The sequence below is a fragment of the Pelophylax lessonae genome, assembly GCF_965119305.1.
Source record: "Pelophylax lessonae genome assembly, chromosome: 9".
NCBI lineage: Eukaryota > Metazoa > Chordata > Amphibia > Anura > Ranidae > Pelophylax > Pelophylax lessonae.
In genome coordinates, this window is record NC_138776.1 from 30,305,593 (window position 1) to 30,331,732 (window position 26,140).

Consider the following 26,140-nt stretch of genomic DNA (forward strand, 5'->3'; position numbering starts at 1 on the left):
TTTTTGGGGTGCAGTGAACAACATCCTTTTTGGGGTGCAGTGAACACAATCTTTGGGGGGTACAGTGAACACAATCTTTGTGGGGTACAGGGAACAGAATCTTTGTGGGGTGCAGTGAACACAATCTTTGGGGGGTACAGTGAACACAATCTTTTTGGGGTGCAGTGAACAAAATCCTTTTAGGGTGCAGTGAACACAATCTTTGTGGGGTGCAGTGAACAAAATCCTTTTTGAGGTGCAGTGAACACAATCTTTGTGGGGTGCAGTGAACACAATCTTTGTGGGGTACAGTGAACACAATCTCATACTTCTGAAGATTTGAGGGTGCTGCCTGTTCCATACTCCTCCTCCTACTGCTCAACCATCCTTTTAGGGGTACAAACAATAGTAATTGGGGCCTAGTGTGGTGGTGTACGTGTGAGATACATACACTTTCTTTTTGATCATATTTTCTATTCCGCTATTCAATTAAATCCTTTGGGGATCAATTAAATTGCGTGATAGTCTGTGTCGGTACGTGTGAGATCCACCTTTCCAAGTTTTTGGGGTTCATCTCATACTTCTGAAGATTTGAGGGTTCTGCCTGTTCCATACTCCTCCTCCTACTGCTCAACCATCCTTTTAGGGGTACAAACAATAGTAATTGGGGCCTAGTGTGGTGGTGTACGTGTGAGATACATACACTTTCTTTTTGATCATATTTTCTATTCCGCTATTCAATTAAAACCTTTGGGGATCAATTAAATTGCGTGATAGTCTGTGTCGGTACGTGTGAGATCCACCTTTCCAAGTTTTTGGGGTTCATCTCATACTTCTGAAGATTTGAGGGTGCTGCCTGTTCCATACTCCTCCTCCTACTGCTCAACCATCCTTTTAGGGGTACAAACAATAGTGATTGGGGCCTAGTGTGGTGGTGTACGTGTGAGATACATACACTTTCTTTTTGATCATATTTTCTATTCCGCTATTCAATTAAAACCTTTGGGGATCAATTAAATTGCGTGATAGTCTGTGTCGGTACGTGTGAGATCCACCTTTCCAAGTTTTTGGGGTTCATCTCATACTTCTGAAGATTTGAGGGTGCTGCCTGTTCCATACTCCTCCTCCTACTGCTCAACCATCCTTTTAGGGGTACAAACAATAGTAATTGGGGCCTAGTGTGGTGGTGTACGTGTGAGATACATACACTTTCTTTTTGATCATATTTTCTATTCCGCTATTCAATTAAAACCTTTGGGGATCAATTAAATTGCGTGATAGTCTGTGTCGGTACGTGTGAGATCAACCTTTCCAAGTTTTTGGGGTTCATCTCATACTTCTGAAGATTTGAGGGTGCTGCCTGTTCCATACTCCTCCTCCTACTGCTCAACCATCCTTTTAGGGGTACAAACAATAGTAATTGGGGCCTAGTGTGGTGGTGTACGTGCGAGATACATACACTTTTTTTGATCATATTTCCTATTCCGCTATTCAATAAAAACCTTTGAGGATCAATTGAATTGCGGGATAGTCTGTGTCGGTACGTGTGAGATCCACCTTTCCAAGTTTTTGAGGTTCATCTCATACTTCTGAATATTTGAGGGTGCTGTCTGTTCCATACTCCTCCTACTCCTCATCCATCCTTTTAGGGGTAGAAACAATAGTAATTGGGGCCTAGTGTGGTTTTGTACGTGCGAGATACATACACTTTTTTGGATCATATTTCCTATTCCGCTATTCAATAAAAACCTTTCTAGGGCAAGATCTTAAATTACAGAAATATGAGGAGACCGTCAAATAAGGGCCGTGGCCTGGGTCGTGGTGCTGCTGGTAGAGCTCCTGTTGCAAGGAGAGGACGTGGTCGATCTGTGCCAGCTACACGCACAAGTGAAACACCTTCCTCAAGTGTGAGTAGGCGACAGAACCTGCATCAGTATTTGGTAGGGCATCATACGCCCCTAGACTAGAAGTGATGTGGCCAGAACAAGTGGAGGCGATAGTAGATTGGTTTGCTGCTGACAGTGCCTCCAGTTCCTTCACATTGTCTCCCACCCAGTCTACTGCAGAAAGGTCACAGTTGGCACCTGCAGCCGATGTCCAACCGTCTTTCACCTCACCCCCTTGCAAATCAGGCAAGCAGTCTGAGCCCCAAGCCATACAGCAGTCTCTTCTTCTTTTTGATGACTCTGTCAGCAGGGTTTCCCAGGGCCATCCACCTAGCCCTGCCCCAGAAGTGGAAGAGATTGAGTGCAGCGATGCCCAACCACTTATTTCTCAAGATGAGTACATGCAAGGATCATCGCAGCACGTCTCCGATGATGACGAAACGCAGGTGCCAACTGCTGCGGCGTTCAGCATTGTGGAGACCGACAAGGAGGGCAGGGGTGAAGACTGGGTGGAAGATGATGTGGAGGACGATGAGGTCCTCGACCCCACATGGAATGAACGTCATGCAGGTGACCTGAGTAGTTTGGAGGAAGAGGCGGTGGTCGCACAGAGCCACCAGCACAGCAGAAGAGGGAGCAGGGTGCAGAAGCGGAGCGGCCGTGCCCTAGACACTACGCCCGCTACTGCCCAACGCAGCAAGGGAACGAGCGCACCAAAGTCAGCTCAAAGGAGTTCTCTAGCGTGGAAGTTCTTCAGAAAATGTGCTGATGACAGGACACGAGTGGTTTGCACCCTGAGCAATCAGAGCTTGAAGCGAGGCATAAACCTTCTCAACCTGAGCACAACCTGCATGATCAGGCATCTAAGTGCAAAGCACGAGCTGCAGTGGAGTACACACCTTCAAAACCAAGAAACGTCTCTGGCTCATCCTGCTTCCTCTTCTGCTGCAGTCTCGGCCGCTCCAGCCACATCTGTAGTGATACCGGCACCTGCCACCCCGCAAACAGACGATCTGTCAGCAACACCACCACCTGGGTCAACAACAACCATCTCCACAATGTCCCGTGGAAGCGTTCAGCTTTCCATCTCCCAAACACTTGAGAGGAAGAGGAAGTACCCCCCTACCCACGCGCGATCCCTGGCCCTGAATGCCAGCATTTCAAAATTATTGGCCTTTGAAATGCTGTCATTCCGTCTGGTGGAGACGCACAGTTTTAAAAACCTTATGTCGGTGGCTGTCCCACAGTACGTCGTGCCCAGCCGCCACTACTTTTCCAGGCAAGCCATCCCTTCCCTGCACAACCAAGTGGGGGAAAAAAATCAGGTGTGCACTGCGCAACGCCATCTGTGCCAAGGTCCACCTAACTACCGATACGTGGACCAGTAAGCACGGTCAGGGGCGTTATATCTCCCTAACGGCACACTGGGTAAATGCAGTGGCGGATGGGCCTGAGGCGGATAGCAATTTTGCGCATGTCCTTCCACCACCGAGGATTGCAGGGCGCTTCAGTTTGCCTCCTGTTCCTAACTCCTCCTACTCCGCTTCCTCATCCTCTACCGCCTCCTCATCCGGACAGCGTAACACCTTCACCACCAACTTCAGCACGGCCAGGGGTAAACGACAGCAGGCAGTTTTACAACTTGCCTGTTTGGGGGACAAACCACACACCGCGCAGGAGTTGTGGAGGAGCATGGAACAGCAGACAAATGAGTGGTTGCTGCCAGCGAGCCTCAAGCCCGGCCTGGGCGAAATCTCATAGCAGCTCTGGGCCTAGCCGGTTTGACGCACATCCCTTGCCTGGCGCATGTGCTGAATTTGGTGGTGCAGAGGTTCCTTAACAACTACCCCGATATGTCAGAGCTGCTGCAGAAAGTGCGGGCCGTTTGTGCGCACTTTCGGCGTTCTCACCCTGCTGCTGCTCGCCTGGCAGCGCTGCAGCGTAACTTCGGCCTTCCCGCTCACCGCCTCATATGTGACGTGCCCACAAGGTGGAACTCCACCTTGCACATGCTGGAAAGACTGTGCGAGCAGCAGCAGGCCATAGTGGAGTTTCAGCTGCAGCACGCACGCGTGAGTCGCTCTGCGGAACAGCACCACTTCACCACCAATAACTGGGCCTCCATGCGAGACCTGTGTGCCTTGTTGCGCTGTTTTGAGTACTCCACCAACATGGCCAGTGGCAATGACGCCGTTCTCAGCTTAACTATCCCACTTCTATGCCTCCTTGAAAAAACAATTCGGGCGATGATGGAAGAGGATGTGGCACAGGATGAGGAGGAGGAGGAGGATGAAGAGGTAACATTTCCAAGGCTTTCAGGGCAGTCATTCGCAAGGGGCTCCGAGGGTGGGTTCCTGCACACACAAACGCCAGGGACACAATTGTCCAGCAGGGGCACAGTTCTGGAGGATGAGGAGGATGAGGAGGAGGAGGAGCTGGAGGAGGAGATGGAACCATGTTCACAGCAGGGTGGCACCCAGGCCAGCTCATGGCCATCACTGGTGCGTGGCTGGGGGGATACAGAGGACACGGACGATACACCTCCCACAGAGGACAGCCTTTCGTTGCCTCTGGGCAGCCTGGCACACATGAGCGATTACATGCTGCAGTGTCTCCACAACGACCGCCGAGTTGCCCACATTCTAACTTGTGCTGATTACTGGGTGGCCACGCTGCTGGATCCCCGTTACAAGGACAACGTACCGTCCTTAATTCACTCACTGGAGCGTGATCGCAAGATGCGCGAGTACAAGCGCACGCTTGTAGACACCATGCTGCTGGCATTCCCATCTGACAGCGGGGCCGCAGTGGAAGCACAAGGCAGAGGAGGAGGAGGAGGAGGAGGAGGTCGCCAACGCAACCAGGGCACCGCCAGCACCTCAGAAGGCAGGGTTAGCATGGCCGAAATGTGGAAAAGCTTTGTCAGCACGCCACAACAAACAGCAGCACCAGCAGCTCAGATGGAACGTCTTAGCAGGAGGCAGCATTTTACCAACATGGTGGAGCAGTATGTGTGCACACGCCTACATGTAGTGAATGAGGGGTCTGCCCCCTTCAACTTCTGGGTCTCCAAATTGGGCACATGGCCTGAGCTTGCCCTTTACGCCTTGGAGGTGCTGGCGTGCCCTGCAGCCAGTGTATTATCTGAACGGGTATTTAGCACGGCTGGGGGCGTTATAACAGACAAGCACAGCCGCCTGTCCAGAGACAATGTGGACAAGCTCACGTTCATTAAAATGAACCAGGCATGGATCCCACGGGACTTTTCCGTACCTTATGCAGAATAGCAATGGATACCGACCTTACCCACCCATTGTTCCATTTTTGCTCTTTCTCACTCTTTTGGGGTGTACCCTCATTTAAAATTTGTGAAAAGAAGCAGTGTTGGCTACCTCGTCCTCCTCCTCAGGGCCAGATTAACGTAGGGGCTATTGGAGCTGCAGCTCCAGGCCCCTACCTTTTATATAGGCCCCGGGTTGGCCATATTCACTGTTACCGCTCTTCTGTCACTTGTAAACACAGAAGTCTGGCTTCTATGCTCGCTTCCCCAGGCAGCACCCTCAGAACCTCCCCACACAGCGCGAAGGCCGGACAAGGAGGGACAGTTGGCGATGCATGGATGTGTTTATGGGCTTCAGAGACAGCATCCCATGTTGAATTAGGCATGCATGGCTGCACCCTTCCTCCTCTGGGTGCATGGCAAGGCACGGCCCTTGAGGCCCTTCAAAATCCTCAGCACCAAGCCCACGATGCTCTTAATCCGGCCCTGGTCCTCCTCCACCGCCGCTTCCACCTACACCGCCCATAGGTGTGCGCAGCCTATTGCATTAAGGTGTGCACCCCAAAGTTGAAATACACATGCATGTGTTTGCCAGCAGGGAGAGTAATGTATCGGGGCCATGTACCTGTAGGCAAAGAGAAATAGAGCAGAGCAGGTCCGAGGGAGATCTTTCCCATCTCACTGGCAATGCTATGTGCCCTAGGTGATTAGGGTGTGCCCAGGCACACCCGGCACACCCTGTGTGCATGCCTATGTCACCGCCACATCCACCACCACCTCAACCTCCCTCCTACTCCATATGGGCCTCGTCCTTCAGAGATGAAGAAGAACATTGTTTTATTTTTCTGTTTTTTTTTGTTGTTTTAAGTTATTTCCCTATCCACATTTGTTTGCAGAGCACTTGCCATGCTCTTAATTACGTTTTGCTGCCACTTGCAGCACTCTAGCCCTTTCCTTTGGTGTTTTAGAGCCATTTTAGTGCCTTAAAGTTCGGGTCCCCATTGACTTCAATGGGGTTCGGTGTCCAGGAAAAGTTCGGTAAAAGTCCGGGACACGGACCCGGACTTTTTTTTAAAGTTCGGCCGAACCCGTCGAACACGGACATCTAGGTGTCCGCTCAACCCTATCCACAATAGATCTGTAAAGATCTTCCGTGAAGAACAGCTCAAAAAAGTTCAGGGGCGTAAAACCAGCTGTCTCCACGTGGATTCCAGGTTGGGCGGTGAATGGGGGAAGTACTGGCGCTGTAGAATCAGTGGGTTGCCAATTAGGAAATGCCAGCGCATCAGGGAGGGCACTATGGGCTCTACAGGCCTGTCTTCGAATACGCGGTGGCTGTGGGCCACTACTCATGCTAGCCACCGCACCAGCTTCAACTGCACTTAGGGGACTCGCCACGTCACCAGGTCTTACTGCAGTGCTGGGTGTACTAGGTCCAGGTTGTACTAGGCCGCTGGCGCTTGCCAGGTCGCTAGAAAAATGAGCGGCACTAGTACCCACACTCTGCTCCATACGAGCACCCTGCGATTCCTGCATCTCAACAACTTCAGAATGGGGTCGGGTACGCCTGGGTCTAACAGGGACCCATCTGTCGTCAGAGCTGTCTGTCAGGGAGCCGCTGCTGTCATCAGGTTCATATACTGACACTAATTCGGTCATTGTAGCTTCCCCTTCGCTATCAGATGACCCAGTCAGCATATAACTGAGAGCCTCTTCATCATTGTACGAACGTTTAGACATTTTGGTAACTAAATTTACCCGTACAGTGATGCGACTCACAGGTAATAAAAGCACCTGGTTGTCGAAGACTTTTTCAAGCGCTACCAAAAAAACTGCTAATGCTAGCAGGGATCAGGCCTGACTCTGCTAACACCGGTTTTGTGTCTTGTGTTTTTTTGTAAGTGACAGTAATCTATTGATTACTACACTTACCTGGGTGAAAGGGTTAAACGCAGGTGCTGGCAGGAATCAGTGCGGATCATGCAAACACTGCGTTTTGGGAACCCTAAACTATGGGGGCGCTAGTATAGCTCTGATCAGATCAGATATTGATCTGTTCAAACACTATACTAGAAATGGAAGTGTATGTGCGTGCGTGCGTGCGTGTGTGGCAATCAAGGGGTTACTTCTAAACTATGCGCCGGGGATCTGGGGGGGATGGCGGGGACCCTAAACCTCCTTTGGGAAAGAAACTAGCTCGCTAGCGCAACCTCAAGTCACAATGACACTAATACGAAATACAGTAAAAACAGTATATTATGTGTGTATTAGTGCTAATGTGACAGAGGGTGTAGGGGTTAACGGGATGTGATCAGGGGGGATCAGGGGTTTAAATATTTATTGGAAGGGGCTGGCAGGTATCCTAAGGATAAAAGGAACGGTGGCAAGCGCTAAACCTGGTCACAAGTCACACTTATACGGGTATATAGAAAATGCTATATACTGTATACAGTGTGTTGTGGCAGGGGGTGTAGGGGTGATCAGGGGGGGATCAGGGGTTAAATATTTATTGGGCGGGTGGGGGGGACCCTAAACCTTCTTGGGACAGAAACTTAGTCGCCTGCGCTAATTCTGATCACAATCACACTAATACAAAAATACAAAAACACTGTATATTACGTTTGTATTAGTGCTGATGTGACAGAGGGTGTAGGGGTTAACTAGCGGTGATCAGGGGGGGATCAGGTGGGATCAGGGGCTTAAATCTTTATTAGGGGGGGGGTGGCGGGTAATTCAAGTGGAAAAGGGGGGTCGCAAGCGCTACACCTGACCACAAATCACACTTATACGGGTATATAGCAAAATGCTATATACTGTATACGGTGTGTGTTATGGCAGGGGGTGTAGGGGTGATCAGGGGGGGGGTCAGGGGATTAAATCTTTATTGGGCGGGTGGCGGGGACCCTAAACCTTCTTGGGACAGAAACTTAGTCGCCTGCGCTAATTCTGATCACAATTACACTAATACAAAAATACAAAAACACAGTATATTGCGTTTGTATTAGTGCTGATGTGACAGAGGGTGTAGGGGTTAACGGCGGTGATCAGGGGGGGGGGGGGTCAGGGGAGATCAGTGGGTTAAATCTTTATTAGGGGGGGGTGGGGGGTAATTTGAGTGGAAAAGGGGGGGTCGCAAGCGCTACACCTGACCACAAATCACACGTATACAGGTATATAGGTAAATGCTATATGCTGTATACAGTGTGTGTTGTGTCAGGGACTGTAGGGGTTAATCGGGGGGGCGATCGGGGGTCAAATGTGCCTATCTAAGTGTAGAAGTGTGTGCTTTGTGCTGTACTTACAATTAGATGTGCTCTCCTCTCACGCTGGATCCAAAAAGACCATTGTGGGGGGAGGAGGGCACATCTCCTCTAAGCCTGTGTTTACATTTCACAGGCTTAGAGGGTGATCTGATTGGGCAGGACCGATCAACAGGTCCAGACCAAAAATGATTGGCCTGGACCTGATGACTGATCGGTTCTGACCCCAATCGAGTCATCGGCGGGACCTCGGGAGCGCCGCGCGCGCACCAGACCGGCTCAGGCTAGTGACGTTAATTAACGTCACTCTGCCTGGCCGGGGCTGACCGCCGCAGTAAATTTACTTGCGGCGGTCGGCAAGTGGTTAATAGAGTTTGCATGTTCGCTAGAACTTTTTCCCTGTTCGAGATGTTTTGGTGTGAACCGAACAGGGGGGTGTTGGGCTCATCACTAATCTTAAACTGTATGCCCAGGTATTGCCTAAATTTAAGCCAATACCTCCCTCTCCTCCTTGCAGGATTAGATGCTCGGAGGTCAGTTCAAATTCACATACTCACACCACCAGAACTACATCTCCCACGAGCCCTTTCTCTGTGCACGAGGCATGGCCAGGCTTTTCAGAGTCAAGAAAGCAGCATTGTTCTGCTGGGAAAGAAATTGGCTGCTGATCATCAAAAATTTCCAACGTTCCCATTTGATAGAAGGTGAATGTTAGATCGACTTCTGCTTAGCAGGAACGGCTGTAGATAAATTGAGTATCTGTTGAGCCGGCCAAATTTCGATCAATCTATGGCCGGTTTTAGAAAGTGTTGAGACATCTACATCTCCCAAGAGCCCTTTCCCTACACATACTGTATGGGCAAGCTGCTGAGAGTCAAGACAGCAGCATTATTTTGCTGGGAAATAAATTATCTGCAGCTGCCGATCAGCAACACTTTCCAATATTCCTGGTCAACAGAAGTCAACTTCTGTTGAGTTGGAACAGCTGTAGATGGATCAAAATTCAGGCAGTCCCTGCTGAACCGGCTGAATTTTGATTAATCTATGGCCAGCTTTAGAGTGCTGCTGTCCAAGGGAGTCTTCATAGCTCCTCCATCCAGAGTGGAGTCACCCTAAGAGGGGAAGGTGGCCAGATCACCAGTTGAAAATAAAGGGAAAAAAGGCGTAAAAAAAAAACAAGGCACGCAAACAGCACTTTTAAAAATTGGTAAGCTACAATGTATTACATTTTTGGTTTTTGGGTATAGATATAAAGTACTCAAAACTTCATTGCTTTACACATGGAAGAAAGGTCTTTCCATACCTGTTGACAGTTTAGCCTGCATTTTCTTTGATTGGTCATCACTTAGCTCTCCAATGTCCTTTAGATATTCTGACAAGAAGATAAGGGATAGCACGCTACCCTGCAACTGTTCACAGCAACCGGAGGGAGTGGACAGCAAGTTGTCGTAGTTTTCTATCGCCAAGGCTACGGGGTCACCTACAAGACAAAGAGATAGACAAAAGTAAGACAGAAATAAGGAAATGAAGGATAAATGAGCCCTAACAATGCATTTCTCATATCTGCTCCATTTTGATCTGTTAAGTGTATGTCAAGATACTGTAGCACCCTCTAATGTGCAGTGTAGTGAGGTAAATTTAGGCTGAATCATAGTTGCTTATGTGAGTCTGGTATTTGGCTGTGGATTCAGTTTGAGGTCAGACTGGAAGGCTCTGCAAACCAGTCCTCTATTGCCTCCCCCTGGTCCTGCAGGTCCATGGAAACTTCTGTAAACTAGTGTGCAGAGGTAAAGACGCTGGGTCTGAATGTTGATGTTGAGTTTGGACCAATCCCCTGGCAGGGTGGTCAGACTGGCCCATGAATATTGAAGAGCCTGGCCAGTTTGGGTTGTCGTGTGGAAGATGGAGTGCTGAGGCTGGAAGTAGTGAAGCCCGGAAGGGGGGCCACGGGGCTGGGGGGTTTTGCCTCCAAGCTGGAGCAGTGTAAGGAGAGAAGCTGAAGAGAGGGGTATCCATTACCCTTCAGTCTCATCTAGAAGACATCCTGGCTAGCACAGGAAGACCTGGAACAAAGGAGGCCTGAACAGCAGTCTTATCCAAGGCAGCAGGATTCAAGGGACAATGTGAGCACCTTTACATTAGTGTTGGGTGAACGGTTTGGCCCGAGCATGAGTTTGGGCCAAACATCGGCTGTTCGGTGAATGCCTGAATTGTCTGGCCTGTCAAATGCCCCACTATGCACTGCACGCTACACAATGCATTGGAAGCCCTGGTTGGCTGAACCAATTATGTCTTTGCCCAATCAGGGCACATAGCACTGTCAGAGCCACGATGAGGTCTAATCATGATGACTTTAGCCAATTATGGCTTATTGCTCATAGTCCCACCCCACACTATAAATTGTTCCTTCCCAGAGCAGCCATTTGCAGTGTGATATTGGAGTGGAGGTAGATAAAACAGAGCTCTGCACATTGCTACTAGCGAGTTAGTGTACTATAGTGTGCTATTGTGCCTCTATTGTGAGTGTAAAGTATCAGTGTAGTGTGAGTATAGTGATAGTGCAGCATGAGTGTAGTGCGACTGTTCATTTTTACTAAAGTGTCAGTTTAGTGTGTCAGAGTAGGTTTACAGCAGTATATTGAAGTGCGTCAGTGTAGATTGTCAGGGCAGTTTTACTGAAGTATATTGTAATGCATCAGGGCACTTTTACTGAAGTATATTGTATTGTCAGGGCTCTTTTACTGCAGTATATTGAAGTGCATTAGTGCACTTTTACTGCAATATATTGAAGTGCATTAGTGCACTTTAATGGCAGTATATTGAAGTATGTTAGTGCACATTTACTGCAGTATATTGAAGTGTGTCAGTGTAGAGTATCAGAACAGTTTTACTGCAGTATATTGTAGTGCATCAGGGCAGTTTTACTGCAGTTTATTGTAGTGCGTCAGGGCACATTTACTGCAGTATATTGAATTGTGTCAGGGCTTGATTACTGCAGTCATAAGGACACATTTACTGCAGTACATTAAAGTGTGTCAGGGTACTTTTATTGCAGTACATTGAAGTGCATTAGTGCACATTTACTGCAGTATACTGCAGTGTGTTAGTGCATGTATACTGCAGTATATTGAAGTGCGTCAAGGTACTTTTAGTGCAGTATATGGAAGTGCGTCAAAGTACTTTTACTGCAGTATATTGAATTGCTTTAGTACACTTTTACTGCAATAAATTGAAGTACGTTAGTGCACTTTTACTGCAGTATATTGAAGTGCGTTAGTGCACTTTTACGGCAGTACATGGAAGTGAGTTAGTGAAATTTTACGGCAGTATATTAAAGTGAGCTAGTGCACTTTTACGGCAGTAAATTAAAGTGTGTTTGTACTTTACTGCAGTATATTGAAGTGTGTTAGTGCACTTCTACGGCAGTATATTGAAGTGCTTTAGTACACGTTTACTGCAGTATTTTGAAGTGCATTAGTGCCCATTTACTGCAGTATGTTAGGGTGCGTTAGGGTGTGTTTACTGCAGTATATTGAATTGCGTTACTGCACTTTTATCACAGTATATTGAAGTGCAATGCTGCACTTTTATGGCAGTATATTGAAGTGAGTTAGTGGACTTTCACTGCAGTATATTGAAGTGCATTAGCACTTTTTTACTGCAGTATATTGAAGTGCATTAGTGCAATTTTACTGCAATATATTGAAGTGCATCAGTGCAGTTTTACTGCAGTATATTGAAGTGCGTCAGTGCAGTTTTACTGCAGTATATTCTAGTGTGTCAGTGGAGTAAATCTGTGTAGTACTGAGTACTCAAGTTAAAGTGCACTAAACCCCACTTTCAATTGATTAAAGTGCATCCAAATAAACATTTCCCCATCTCTATTACATTTCGGTAATATCCCCCTCCCCCCATCATGTCTGGGAGGCCAACAAAGAGAGGCAGACGTTCCCATGGCAAAGAAAATGGCCTCTGCCCCCACTTATAACTGGCCTTCAAAAGAGCACATGGAATGGAAACGCACATGAGACAAACACAGATAAAAATTCTCAGCTCAAATTGCTAACCAGTTGCTTACTTGCTTACCAACCAAAAATTAACCTGTCTAACAGTTAGCGTCAAAGCAGGCGTTTAGTTAGCACACATTTGCAAACACATGTGTAAGCTGCAGGGCCACTCCACGGCACCCTGTATGATCTGCAGTCCTAACTCTTGTAAATTTATTAAAGTCTTCACAGTGGAAGCACATGCAAGCAGACGCTCCCATGGGACTATCAAGGGGCCAGCAGTGTATGTGTCCACAGGCAAAGGTGGATGTGGTATGTCCTCAGACAGGGCACCATTTCCTATGTTTAGTGATGCTGACTGTGCTATCCAGCCACAGCATGCAGAGGAGGTGGTGGATTGGCTTACTAAACCATCCTCATCCTCTATTACCCAAGCAGAGACTAGTGCGCAGTCCACAGCAGCTGCCAGAGTTGCTTATTCTGCCTCTTTATCCACAGCTGCTCCTGCCATAGCCCCAGCATCAGGCATGGAGGAGTCAGCTTGGTTATTTGAACACAGCGTCAGCCACTTGCTCTTTGATGATGCACAGCCATTTCTTGTTTCTGATGTTGGTTCTGAGGTTGAGGAAGGTAGGAACATGAGCCTACAGAGAGGGGAGAACACTGGTAAACATCAAATTGGCAGTCTTGTTCCCCCAGCCGCATCATATTGCCAAGTTAGCTCCAGTGATGATGATAGAGGGGATGATGATGATGATGATGATGAGGTCACTGATGCAACTTGGGTGCCAGATTAAGCAGGGGAGGAAAGTGGGGGTGAGAAACAACACCAATGAGGCAGCCATTATGGAAGAGTAAAGAGCAGTCACCCTTTTCCATCACATTGTGGAGCTGTTATATTGTGGCCCACTCCCACATCTCAGCTGTGTGGGCCTTTTTTAGCACATGTGCAGTCGATTGCACTGTTGCAATTTGCAAACTTTGCCTCAAGCAGACCAAGTGTGGCAAAAACACCAGCCATTTGGTTATTTTGCTTGACAAAGCATTTAACCCCCCACCACTCAACCTGTTGGCAAAAACACCCAAAAGCCACACAAAAGGGATGCAATTCTGCTCCTCCTCACTACCCACCTTTCAGGTGTACCCCGGCTATATCTCATGACCTCTCAGCAGCCTCCACTGACAGGGATGATGATATAGCAAATGGTGCTACTGGTCCTTCCAGCACGTCTGCTAGCAGCACACCACCAGCTGTCAACTATAGCAGGCAAGTTTCTCTGCCCCAGCTGCTGCAGGGAAAAAATAGTCACTGCCACCCACAGCACACTGGGTAATTATGCTTGCAACTCAGAAGGATGCAGGACAGGGCTCAATGCTGCAACTTGTTTTGCCGCCACATCTCCATATAGCTGGTGGTGATGATAAGAGCTTTGTCAGCTCAACCCCCTCCTCCTCCTCCTACTCCATGCATTTCTCTACTGAATCATCCAATGAACCACCAGTACCCCCTAAGAGTTCAAGGGGCTATTCAATGAGTCAGGCTAAAACATGCCATATATTGCTTCAACTGGTCTGTGTAGGGGAGCACACCAGAGCAGAGATTATTTTAGCTTTGCAGGGGCAGGCCAAAAGGGGGTTCAATCCATGCCAGCTGGAGCCAGGAATGGTGGTGTGCAATTATGGCACTAACCTCCTGTGCACTCTTAGACAAGGAAAGCTGAAACATGTGCCATGCCTGCAGCAGGTGCACATGCAGCAGAGGGCTGTCAACAAGTACCTGTGCGATTATGGCACAATGACAGGCTCAGGCCAGCTTGGCTTTTTTTCCCCACGCTGCTGATAAAGGATTCATGCACTGTACTGTCACCATTTGAAGAGGCGACAAGGAAGGTGAGCCGTGACATTTTATGCATCAGTGACACCATCTCTGTTGTGTTTCTGCTGGAGAAGAATCTGCGTGGCATTATTAACTGGGCACTCAAAGCAGAGCAGTGGGAGGAAGAGGAGCACTTCCTTTGCTCTCAAGGCCTGTTTTACGCAGACAATATTCTTGCGACACCACTGAACACACAAGAGGAGAGGAAAGAGGAGGAGGATTATGGCAGTTTTTGAGGCATTGAAGTAGAGGAAGCCATATATCAAACCTTAAGAGATGGTTACCTATCTCCAGAACCCTTGGGAGTAGTACCTGGCTGGGAGGAGGTAGTTCCAGATACTGTTATCCTCAGTGACCCCGAGGACTCTGCTTTTCATGCCTCTGCAAACTTATGGTGCATGGGCTCCCTCATTCTTCAAAGCCTACAAAAGGACCCGAGAATTTGTGGCATCAAGTAGAAGGATCACTATTGGTTGGCAACCGTTCTTAGTCACTGTTACAAGGGGAAAGTCTTTGATCTCATCCAGTCCCCACAGAGGGAGCAGAGGATGAAATATCTTGAGGACACCTTAAGGAGGAATTTATGTAATGCCTTTCCAGACTCTGGTAAGTTGCAGTCTCATGGAAAAGCTAGTTTTGTGGCTTCTGCTGGTCAAGAGAGGAGTGGTGGAGAAGGGGGCCGCCTCAGTGATGCATTTCAAAATTTTTTTAGTCCTCAGCACCCAGGGCTATCAGCTTCCACATCCCATCAGCAGCATCTGCATCATTGGTTGGGGGATTATCTAGAGGCGAAAACAGACACTGAGAGCTTTCCAGTTGACGATCCACTGGGTTACTGGGTCATGAAAATCAGACCACTGGCCAGACCTTGCCCAGTATGCAATTGAGCTGCTGGGCTGCCCTGCATCCAGCGAACTTTCCGAATGGGCATTCAGTGCTGCTGGAGGTTTTGTTACTGATAATAGAATGCGTCTGTCCAAAGACTCCGTTGACCAGCTGACATTTATCAAAATTAATCGTTCCTGGATTAGCAGCAGCTATTAAGCCCCTAATGCTAATGTTGCCGATTAAGTGTTTTCTGGATCTAGATCCTCTTGCAAGACTGTCTACACTGCCTAGCTTTGCGGGTGTTTTTATCTATAAGAAACTTTTGGCATAGGTTTCATGGGCACAATTAACACCCAAGGACCAATTCTTCTGCTCTTGTTTGACCGATACATATCATTTAAATTTGTGACAGCGAGGCCAATTCCTGATTTCATTAAGAGTACCTCTATAGGGTTATAATGTGAAGGTACGACCAACACCCAAATCCCAGTTTTTCTGCATCTGTTACTTCTATCTAAAGTCTGCAAAAAAGACACCAGAATTTATCCTAAAAATATCTAATCGTGTTTGGAGTGCACTAAATTGTGGCCTCATCATACTGACTGGCTCCCCATGCCGTTGTTTATAAAATAAAAAAAGCTTCCAGGGAAAAATTTTTTTGGCTTTATACATGTCATTTTTTGCTGTAGCAGGTTCTATACACAGTACATATGTGCCACTTTACAGGCACATGAAGGGGACCCCCCAGGCACTATATTTACAGTAAATACATTTTTCATTTATTGTTTCACTTTAAGCATCAGTAAATCACTGCTCATTGAAAAATGATGTTTTTTACAAACGTTTTTTTTTTCATTGATGTCCCCCAGTATAGTACCTGGACCCCTATACCCTTTGTATGCCCAATAACTTGCACCTAAATCCTCAAAATGGGCACTTTTGATTTTTCCAGTTCAGGTCCCACAGACTTCAATGGGGTTCATTATTTGGCTTCAAACTTTCGCAATGTTCAAGAGTTCTGGTGCAAACTTACCCGGGGGGTATTCGGCCCATCTCTATCCTACACTCCCAGGGCCTACAAGGGAGAAGGCTGTCAAATGCATCATGCTTTCACAGGGATAGAGTCACAGCTAAACCTAAATCCTTTACCCTGAGACACTTTTAAGGCAAGCAGGTGGGCAGATATTATTCACAAGTGTTGGAACTTTGTGAGGTTCTACTAAGGTTCTACTAAGTGGACATGGCGCTCCCGTATTGGAATTCCTTTATATAGTTTGGGACTTTGTGCTATTTCACTAAGGGGACAAAGAGCTCCTGTCAATGTTGGGACTTTGCTACATTTCACCAAGGGGACATAGAGCTCCTGAAAAGAGGAACGCTTGTTATTGATCCATCATGCTATTATTCCAGAGGGAGTACAGTCCAGGATCTGCATTTTTTTGTACATAGTGAAGAAAGTTGGTCCTCAAGTTGTTCTACAAAGTCAAGTTGGACATCCCATAATCCCTATCCAAGTTGTTTTCCCTCAGTAAAACAGCACAAACAAGCCCATGGACTGGTTTTCTGTGTGTGAATGCAAGCTGGAAAATGCATGTTGCCTGACTGTGCAGGAATAGGAGGACCCAAAATCCAGTGTCCCTCTAGGGGGTATCGCTACACTACATTTTGTTTGGGTAGTGAAGGATTAGAACTTGTTGGGTTTTTACTGCTGAGAGATTTCCTCTCACTTACTGTCCATCTGCTACAGTTTTGCCAAACAGGAAGTGGAAGTAAATCCAGTGAGCTCGTAACTTTCAGCATTATTTCAAGTGGTTTTATTAGCCCTCCACAGGTCACCTCTGTGAACTACAGAACACCTCCACTCTGTTAAACAGATGAGGAGGGGGGAAGTGTTTTGGCAGCCCAAATCAGAAGCAAGCAGCTTGGGCTGACAAGGCTGCTGATTCACAGAGCTGTCCAAGCAGCTTTTAAGGTGGAACCCCAAATTAGACTTTTGCTTTGTGGCATGCAGTAACTATGCAAGTACCTTGGACTTCACCCCATATGCCCACCCACCTGTTTTTATGCAGTCTACTTACCCATGACATTTACAGTTAATTTGAAGGAATCTGGCACCAAGTCGTCTGGCTCGGCTACACTGATGTCTACTTCAGTTGTTGAATCTGAAGATAAGAAAGAATAGAAGGTTAATGCAGTTTTACAGTATGTACCATGAGGGCTGATTTAGACTTGCGTTTGGATGAGGGGGTGGTGATTAAAAATACATGGCAATTTTTAATTTTTTTGCACACAGTTAAAAGCAAATTTTTTTTTCTAAAAAATGCTGTAAACCCACCCCCCAGAAAAAAAAAACAAACAAAAAAAAAAACATATTTTCTGAAAGCAGAGACGCTGGAGAATAAAATAGTGGGAGTTGCAATTTTCCTTAAGCCCCGTACACACGTACCGATCGTCGGCCGAACGATCGGCCGTCTTTTGTCCAGGGCTGTCGTGTCTGTTGAAGACTGCAAAAGACTGCACACGAATTTTGTCGGCCAACAACAGCCGACTGCAGAAGTGATGTCATGTGATGGTTAACTTTCCTTGTCTTTTTTCTTTTCTGAGCATGCCCAGTCTTGCTAATCTGCTGTCTGTCGGCCGAAATCTGTACTGACTGGCGAACAATCGGCCGTTCTGGTGTTGGCCAACAAAAATTTTAATGCCTGCACGACAGATTCTGTTCGGCCGAAAATGTGCTGTCGGCTGTCGGAAGCATCATACTAACAAGCCTACAATCGGCCGATCGGTCGTCGGCCGAATATTTACGGCCGACAATCGGTACGTGTGTACGGGGCTTTAATGTACATAAAGTGTGCTCATGTGAAGTCACTCCAAAATGTGCCACATCCCAGAAATAGAAACTACAATAGAAATTCCCCTTGGGGTGGGACTTTTTAGGCATGAATTTATGGAATCAACTATAAATACATCAGAGATTGAAAAAGGTATAAATTTATTGAAAACTAGAAATAATTTTACAAAAGGTTAAAAATATGGCAAGCTATATACAATAGGTTAGATCACATGGCAGATGAAAGCCGCTGTAGTCTGAGGTAAGTACCCAACGCGTTTCAAAGACATAAGTCAAAGCTCCTTCTTCAGGGGTAACCTTTAGATAGCGGTATAGTCTGTTATGTGGATCTCAGAGTGTAGGCTTGCCCATAAAGTTAAAAACAAATAATTGGATTGCTCTCGTCATTGCGTCAGGGAGTGCTGATTAAAGGGTGTTGAAGTCAACTTTTAAACCAGAACAGTATGTGCAGAACCGCTTTAAAGTGAGCAATGCTAACTTCTCTGTGCAAAACCAACTACACCGAGGAGGGAAGTATAACATGGTTGTGATTTTTAACTAAAAAAAAGAGACTTTACAATTAGTGTTGAGCGAACACGGACTGTATTATTCGTGTTCGTACCGAATAATTGGATTTTTGTTACCCGAACAAATTTTACTTCCTGTTTTGTATGTAATGGCGCGCTTTTAATGGCGGGCTTTCAACAGCCAATCAACAAGCGTTTAACTGGTGTGCCTTAAGCCATCCCAGCCATGCCTACTAATGTATTAATAGCTGTGATTGGCCATCTGAAGCATGTGACCATGTCTTTATAAGTTCGAGACCCAGCGGGATGCGTCATTCTGCTGTAGTATTAGGGAGAGAGCACACATCATACGTGCTGGCTGCTGATTAGGGACAGACCGTGAAAAATTGTATTGTGTCCGAAAAGAATGCAGGGACAGGTCGGAGTGCAGGCAGGGCGAGTTATTAGGGCATTTTAGGGCGAGGCTGGAGAATAGGCAGGGTCAGTGTTCTACATCGATTTTGCTGTGTGGGGGGTTGGTTGTGCAGTGCCATTGAACGATCTTATCGAGAATATTAGGGCGAGGCTGGAGAATAGGCAGGGTCAGTGTTCTACATCGATTTTGCTGTGTGGGGGTAGGTGCAGTGAACACAATTGTTTTGCCCTCAGTTAAGCCCGCTGAGGAGGAGGAGGGAGAAAAAAATCTATTTTTATCAGTCAGTTGTGTGCAGCATTTTTGCTTCAGTGCTGACTGTGATAAGACACTGCTGTGTTCACATGTGCTATTGAGTGATTTTAAATTTTATACACTTTTTTCTATTCCACTAGTCAATATACACCCTTTTGGGTTAAAAAAATTAAATTGTGGCATAGTCTGTACTAATCTGTTTAAAAATTACAAACTTAAAGGGGAATTTTCTTTTTTTTTTCCCTTCATAGCCTGCAGCAGAGCTGACTGACATAAGACACTGCTGTGTTCACATGTGCTATTGAGTGATTTTCAATTTTATACACTTTTTTCTATTCCACTATTCAATATACACCCTTTTGGGTTAAAAAAAATTAAATTGTGGCATAGTCTGTACTAATCAATTTAAAAATTACAAACTTACAGGGGAATTTTCTTTTTTTTTTCCCTTCATAGCCTGCAGCAGAGCTGACTGACATAAGACACTGCTGTGTTCACATGTGCTATTGAAAAATCACCAATTTTATATCATATTTTCTATTCCGCTATTCAATCTACACCCTTTGGGGTAAAAAGAATTAAATTGCGGCATAGTCAGTATCGGTACGTGTGAGATACACCTTTCCAATTTTTGGGGCTCATCTTACACGGCCGAGGATTGCAGGGTGTTTAAGTTTGCCTCCTGCCTGTTCCGAACTCCTCCTACTCCTCATCCTGCCTTTGGGGTACAAAAAATAGTAATTGGGGCCTAGTCTGGGTCCGTACGTGTGAGATAGATACGCCTTTTGATATCATATTTTCTATTCCGCTATTCAATCTACATCCTTGGGGTAAAAATAATTAAATTGCGGCATAGTCTGTATCAGTACGTGTGAGATACACCTTTCCAATTTTTGGGGCTCATCTTACACCGCCCAGGATTGCAGGGTGTTTCAGTTTGCTTCCTGCCTGTTCCGAACTCCTCCTACTCCTTATCCTGCCTTTGGGGTACAAAAAATAGTAATCGGGGCCTAGTCTGGGTCTAAACATGTGAGATAGATACACCTTTTGATATCATATTTTCTATTCCGCTATTCAATCTACACCCATAGGGGTAAAAATAATTAAATTGTGGCATAGTCAGTATCGGTACGTGTGAGATACACCTTTCCAATTTTTGGGGCTCATCTTACACCGCCAAGGATTGCAGGGTGTTTCAGTTTGCCTCCTGCCTGTTCCGAACTCCTCCTACTCCTCATCCTGCCTTTGGGGTACAAAAAATAGTAATCGGGGCCTAGTCTGGGTCTGTACATGTGAGATAGATACACCTTTTGATATCATATTTTCTATTCCGCTATTCAATCTACACCCTTGGGGTAAAAAGAATTATATTGCGGCATAATCTGTATCGGTACGTGTGAGATACACCTTTCCAATTTTTGGGGCGAATCTTACACCGCCGAGGATTGCAGGGTGTTTCAGTTTGCCTCCTGCCTGTTCTGAACTCCTCCTACTCCTCATCCTGCCCATGGGGTACAAAAAATAGTAATCGGGGCCTAGTCTGGGTCTGTACGTGTGAGATAGATACACCTTTTGATATCATATTTTCTATTCCGCTGTTCAATCTACACCCTTTGGGGTAAAAAGAATTAAATTGCGGCATAGTCAGTATCGGTACGTGTGAGATACACCTTTCCAATTTTTGGGGCTCATCTTACACCACCGAGGATTGCAGGGTGTTTCAGTTTGCCTCCTGCCTGTTCCGAACTCCTCCTACTCCTCATCCTGCCTTTGGGGTACAAAAAATAGTAATCAGGGCCTAGTCTGGGTCTGTACGTGTGAGATAGATACACCTTTTGATATCATATTTTCTATTCCGCTATTCAATCTACACCCTTGGGGTAAAAAGAATTAAATTGCGGCATAGTCAGTATCGGTACGTGTGAGATACACCTTTCCAATTTTTGGGGCTAATCTTACACCGCCGAGGATTGCAGGGTGTTTCAGTTTGCCTCCTGCCTGTTCTGAACTCCTCCTACTCCTCATCCTGCCTTTGGGGTACAAAAAATAGTAATCGGGGCCTAGTCTGGGTCTGTACGTGTGAGATAGATACACCTTTTGATATCATATTTTCTATTCCGCTATTCAATCTACACCCTTTGGGGTAAAAAGAATTAAATTGCGGCATAGTCAGTATCGGTACGTGTGAGATACACCTTTCCAATTTTTGGGGCTCATCTTACACCACCGAGGATTGCAGGGTGTTTCAGTTTGCCTCCTGCCTGTTCCGAACTCCTCCTACTCCTCATCCTGCCTTTGGGGTACAAAAAATAGTAATTGGGGCCTAGTCTGGGTCTGTACGTGTGAGATAGATACACATTTTGATATCATATTTTCTATTCCGCTATTCAATCTACACCCTTGGGGTAAAAAGAATTAAATTGCGGCATAGTCTGTATCGGTACGTGTGAGATACACCTTTCCAATTTTTGGGGCTCATCTTACACCGCCCAGGATTGCAGGGTGTTTCAGTTTGCCTCCTGCCTGTTCCGAACTCCTCCTACTCCTCATCCTGCCTTTGGGGTACAAGAAATAGTAATCAGGGCCTAGTCTGGGTCTGTACGTGTGAGATAGATACACCTTTTGATATCATATTTTCTATTCCGCTATTCAATCTACACCCTTGGGGTAAAAAGAATACAATTGCGGCATAGTCTGTATCGGTACGTGTGAGATACACCTTTCCAATTTTTGGGGCTCATCTTACACCACCGAGGATTGCAGGGTGTTTCAGTTTGCCTCCTGCCTGTTCTGAACTCCTCCTACTCCTCATCCTGCCTTTGGGGTACAAAAAATAGTAATCAGGGCCTAGTCTGGGTCTGTACGTGTGGGATAGATACACCTTTTGATATCATATTTTCTATTCCGCTATTCAATCTACACCCTTGGGGTAAAAAGAATTAAATTGCGGCATAGTCAGTATCGGTACGTGTGAGATACACCTTTCCAATTTTTGGGGCTAATCTTACACCGCCGAGGATTGCAGGGTGTTTCAGTTTGCCTCCTGCCTGTTCTGAACTCCTCCTACTCCTCATCCTGCCTTTGGGGTACAAAAAATAGTAATCGGGGCCTAGTCTGGGTCTGTACGTGTGAGATAGATACACCTTTTGATATCATATTTTCTATTCCGCTGTTCAATCTACACCCTTTGGGGTAAAAAGAATTAAATTGCGGCATAGTCAGTATCGGTACGTGTGAGATACACCTTTCCAATTTTTGGGGCTCATCTTACACCACCGAGGATTGCAGGGTGTTTCAGTTTGCCTCCTGCCTGTTCCGAACTCCTCCTACTCCTCATCCTGCCTTTGGGGTACAAAAAATAGTAATTGGGGCCTAGTCTGGGTCTGTACGTGTGAGATAGATACACATTTTGATATCATATTTTCTATTCCGCTATTCAATCTACACCCTTGGGGTAAAAAGAATTAAATTGCGGCATAGTCTGTATCGGTACGTGTGAGATACACCTTTCCAATTTTTGGGGCTCATCTTACACCGCCCAGGATTGCAGGGTGTTTCAGTTTGCCTCCTGCCTGTTCCGAACTCCTCCTACTCCTCATCCTGCCTTTGGGGTACAAGAAATAGTAATCAGGGCCTAGTCTGGGTCTGTACGTGTGAGATAGATACACCTTTTGATATCATATTTTCTATTCCGCTATTCAATCTACACCCTTGGGGTAAAAAGAATACAATTGCGGCATAGTCTGTATCGGTACGTGTGAGATACACCTTTCCAATTTTTGGGGCTCATCTTACACCGCCGAGGATTGCAGGGTGTTTCAGTTTGCCTCCTGCCTGTTCCGAACTCCTCCTACTCCTCATCCTGCCTTTGGGGTACAAAAAATAGTAATCAGGGCCTAGTCTGGGTCTGTACGTGTGAGATAGATACACCTTTTGATATCATATTTTCTATTCCGCTATTCAATCTACACCCTTTGGGGTAAAAAGAATTAAATTGCGGCATAGTCTGTATCGGTACATGTGAGATACACCTTTCAATTTTTTGGGGCACATCTTCCACCGCCGAGGATTGCAGGGTGCTTCAGTTTGCTTCCTGTTCCGAACTCCTCCTACTCCTCATCCTCATCCTGCCTTTAGGGTACAAAAAATTGTAATCGGGGCCTAGTCTGTGTTTGTACGTGTGAGATACACCGTTTTATAAATTTTTTTCTATTCCGCTATTCAATCTACACCCTTTGGGGTAAAAAGAATTAAATTGTGGCATAGTCTGTATCGGTACATGTGAGATACACCTTCTAATCTTTTGGGGCGCATCTTCCACCGCCGAGGATTGCAGGGTGCTTCAGTTTGCCTCCTGTTCCGAACTCCTCCTACTCCTCATCCTCATCCTGCCTTTAGGGTACAAAAAATTGTAATCGGGGCCTAGTCTGTGTTTGTACGTGTGAGATACAGCATTTTATAAATTTTTTTCTATTCCGCTATTCAATATACACCCTTTGGGGTAAAAAGAATTAAATTGCGGCATAGTCTGTATCGGTACGTGTGAGATACAACTTCCAATCTTTTGGGGCGCATCTTCCACCGTCAAGGATTGCAGGGTGCTTCAGTTTGCCTCCTGTTCTGAGCTCCTCCTACTCCTCATCCTCATCCTGCCTTTAGGGTACAAAAAATTGTAATCGGGGCCTAGTCTGTGTTTGTACGTGTGAGATACACCGTTTTATAAAATGTTTTCTATTCCGCTATTCAATATACACCCAGTTTGAGTGTAAAAAATTAAATTACGGCATAGTCTGTATCGGTACATGTGAGATACACCTTTTTAAATTTGTTTGGCGCATCTTCTTCCACCGCCGAGGATTGCAGGGTGCTTCAGTTTGCCTCCTGTTCCAAACTCCTCCTACTCCTCTTCCTCATCCTGCCTTTTGGGTACAAAAAATTGTAATCGGGGCCTAGTCTGTGTTTGTACGTGTGAGATACACCGTTTTATAAAATTTTTCCTATTCCGCTATTCAATATACACCCTTTTGGAGTGTAAAAAATTAAATTACGGCATAGTCTGTATCGGTACGTGTGAGATACACCTTTTAAATTTGTTTGGCGCATCTCCTTCCACCGCCAAGGATTGTAGGGCGCTTCAGTTTGCCTCCTTTTCCGAACTCCTCCTACTCCTCTTCCTCATCCTCCCTTTAGGGTACAAAAAATTGTAATCGGGGCCTAGTCTGTGTTTGTACGTGTGATATACACCGTTTTATATCCTTTTTTCTATTCCGCTATTCAATATACACCTTTTTTTGGGGTGAAAAAAATTAAATTTGCGTAATACTTTGCATATTTGACTGTGAGATGCACCCGTTGTATTTGTATACTGTTTTTCTATTCCGCTATTTAATAAACACCCTTTTGGGGTAAAAAAAATTAAATTGCGGCATAGTTTGCATATTTGACTGTGAGATACACCCGTGCGATACTGTTGTTGTTTTGTTCCGCTATTCAATAAACACCTTTCTAGGGCAAGATCATAAATTACAGAAATATGAGGAGACCGTCAAATAGGGGCTGTGGCCTGGGTCGTGGTGCTGCTGGTAGAGCTCCTGTTGCAAGTAGAGGACGTGGTCGATCTGTGCCAGCTACACGCACAGATCGACCACGTCCTCTGAGTAGGCGACAGAACCTGCAGCAGTATTTGGTAGGGCATCATGCACCTCTAGACGTGATGAGGCCAGAAGAAGTACAGGCGATAGTAGATTGGGTTGCTGACAGTGCCTCCAGTTCCTTCACATTGTCTCCCACCCAGTCTACTGCAGAAAGGTCAGAGTTGGCACCTGCAGCCAATGTCCAACCGTCTTTCACCTCACCCCCTTGCAAATCAGGCAAGCAGTCTGAGCCCCAAGTCATGCAGCAGTCTCTTCTTCTTTTTGTTGACTATGTCAGCAGGGTTTCCCAGGGCCATCCACCTAGCCCTGCCCCAGAAGTGGAAGAGATTGAGTGCAGCGATGCCCAACCACTTATTTCTCAAGATGAGTACATGGAAGGACCATCGCAGCACGTCTCCGATGATGACGAAACGCAGGTGCCAACTGCTGTGGCACTCAGAATTGTGGAGACCGACAAGGAGGGCAGGGGTGAAGACTGGGTGGAAGATGATGGGGAGGACGATGAGATCCTCGACCCCACATGGAATGAAGGTCATGCAGGTGACCTGAGTAGTTTGGAGGAAGAGGCGGTGGTCGCACAGAGCCACCAGCACAGCAGAAGAGGGAGCAGGGTGCAGAAGCGGAGCAGCCATGCCCTAGACACTACGCCTGCTACTGCCCAACGCAGCAAGGGACCGAGCGTACCAAGCCAGCTCAAAGGAGTTCTCTAGCGTGGAAGTTCTTCAGAAAATGTGCTGATGACAGGACACGAGTGGTTTGCACCCTGTGCAATCAGAGCCTGAAGCGAGGCATAAACCTTCTCAACCTGAGCACAACCTGCATGATCAGGCATCTAAGTGCAAAGCACGAGCTGCAGTGGAGTAGACACCTTCAAAACCAAGAAAGGTCTCTGGCTCCTCCTGCTTCCTCTTCTGCTGCAGTCTCGGCCTCTCCATCCACCTCTGTAGTGATACCGGCACCTGCCACCCTGCAAACAGACGATCTGTCAGCAACACCACCACCTGGGTCACCAACCATCTCCACAATGTCCCGTGGAAGCGTTCAGCTTTCCATCTCCCAAACACTTCAGAGGAAGAGGAAGTACCCCCCTACCTACCCGCGATCCCTGGCCCTGAATGCCAGCATTTCAAAATTCTTGGCCTTTGAAATGCTGTCATTCCGTCTGGTGGAGACGCACAGTTTTAAAAGCCTTATGTCGGTCGCTGTCCCATAGTACGTCGTGCCCAGCCGCCACTACTTTTCCAGGCAAGCCATCCCTTCCCTGCACAACCAAGTGGGGGAAAAAATCAGGTGTGCACTGCGCAACGCCATCTGTGGCAAGGTCCACCTAACTACCGATACGTGGA

At 46.5% G+C, this 26,140-nt stretch overlaps 1 protein-coding gene across 1 annotated transcript in view; it reads right to left on the reverse strand.

The window, feature by feature from the left end:
- The window catches only part of LOC309564194 (alpha-2-macroglobulin-like protein 1), a gene marked incomplete at both ends in the record, with an annotated part of 91,316 nt that overhangs the window by 49,994 nt on the left and 15,182 nt on the right, over positions 1-26,140 (reverse strand). Inside the window, 2 exons of the mRNA XM_082268825.1 lie at positions 9,709-9,885; positions 17,195-17,278. Coding sequence (XP_082124951.1) covers positions 9,709-9,885; positions 17,195-17,278 — 261 coding nt within the window. The remainder of the gene's footprint in view (positions 1-9,708; positions 9,886-17,194; positions 17,279-26,140) is intronic.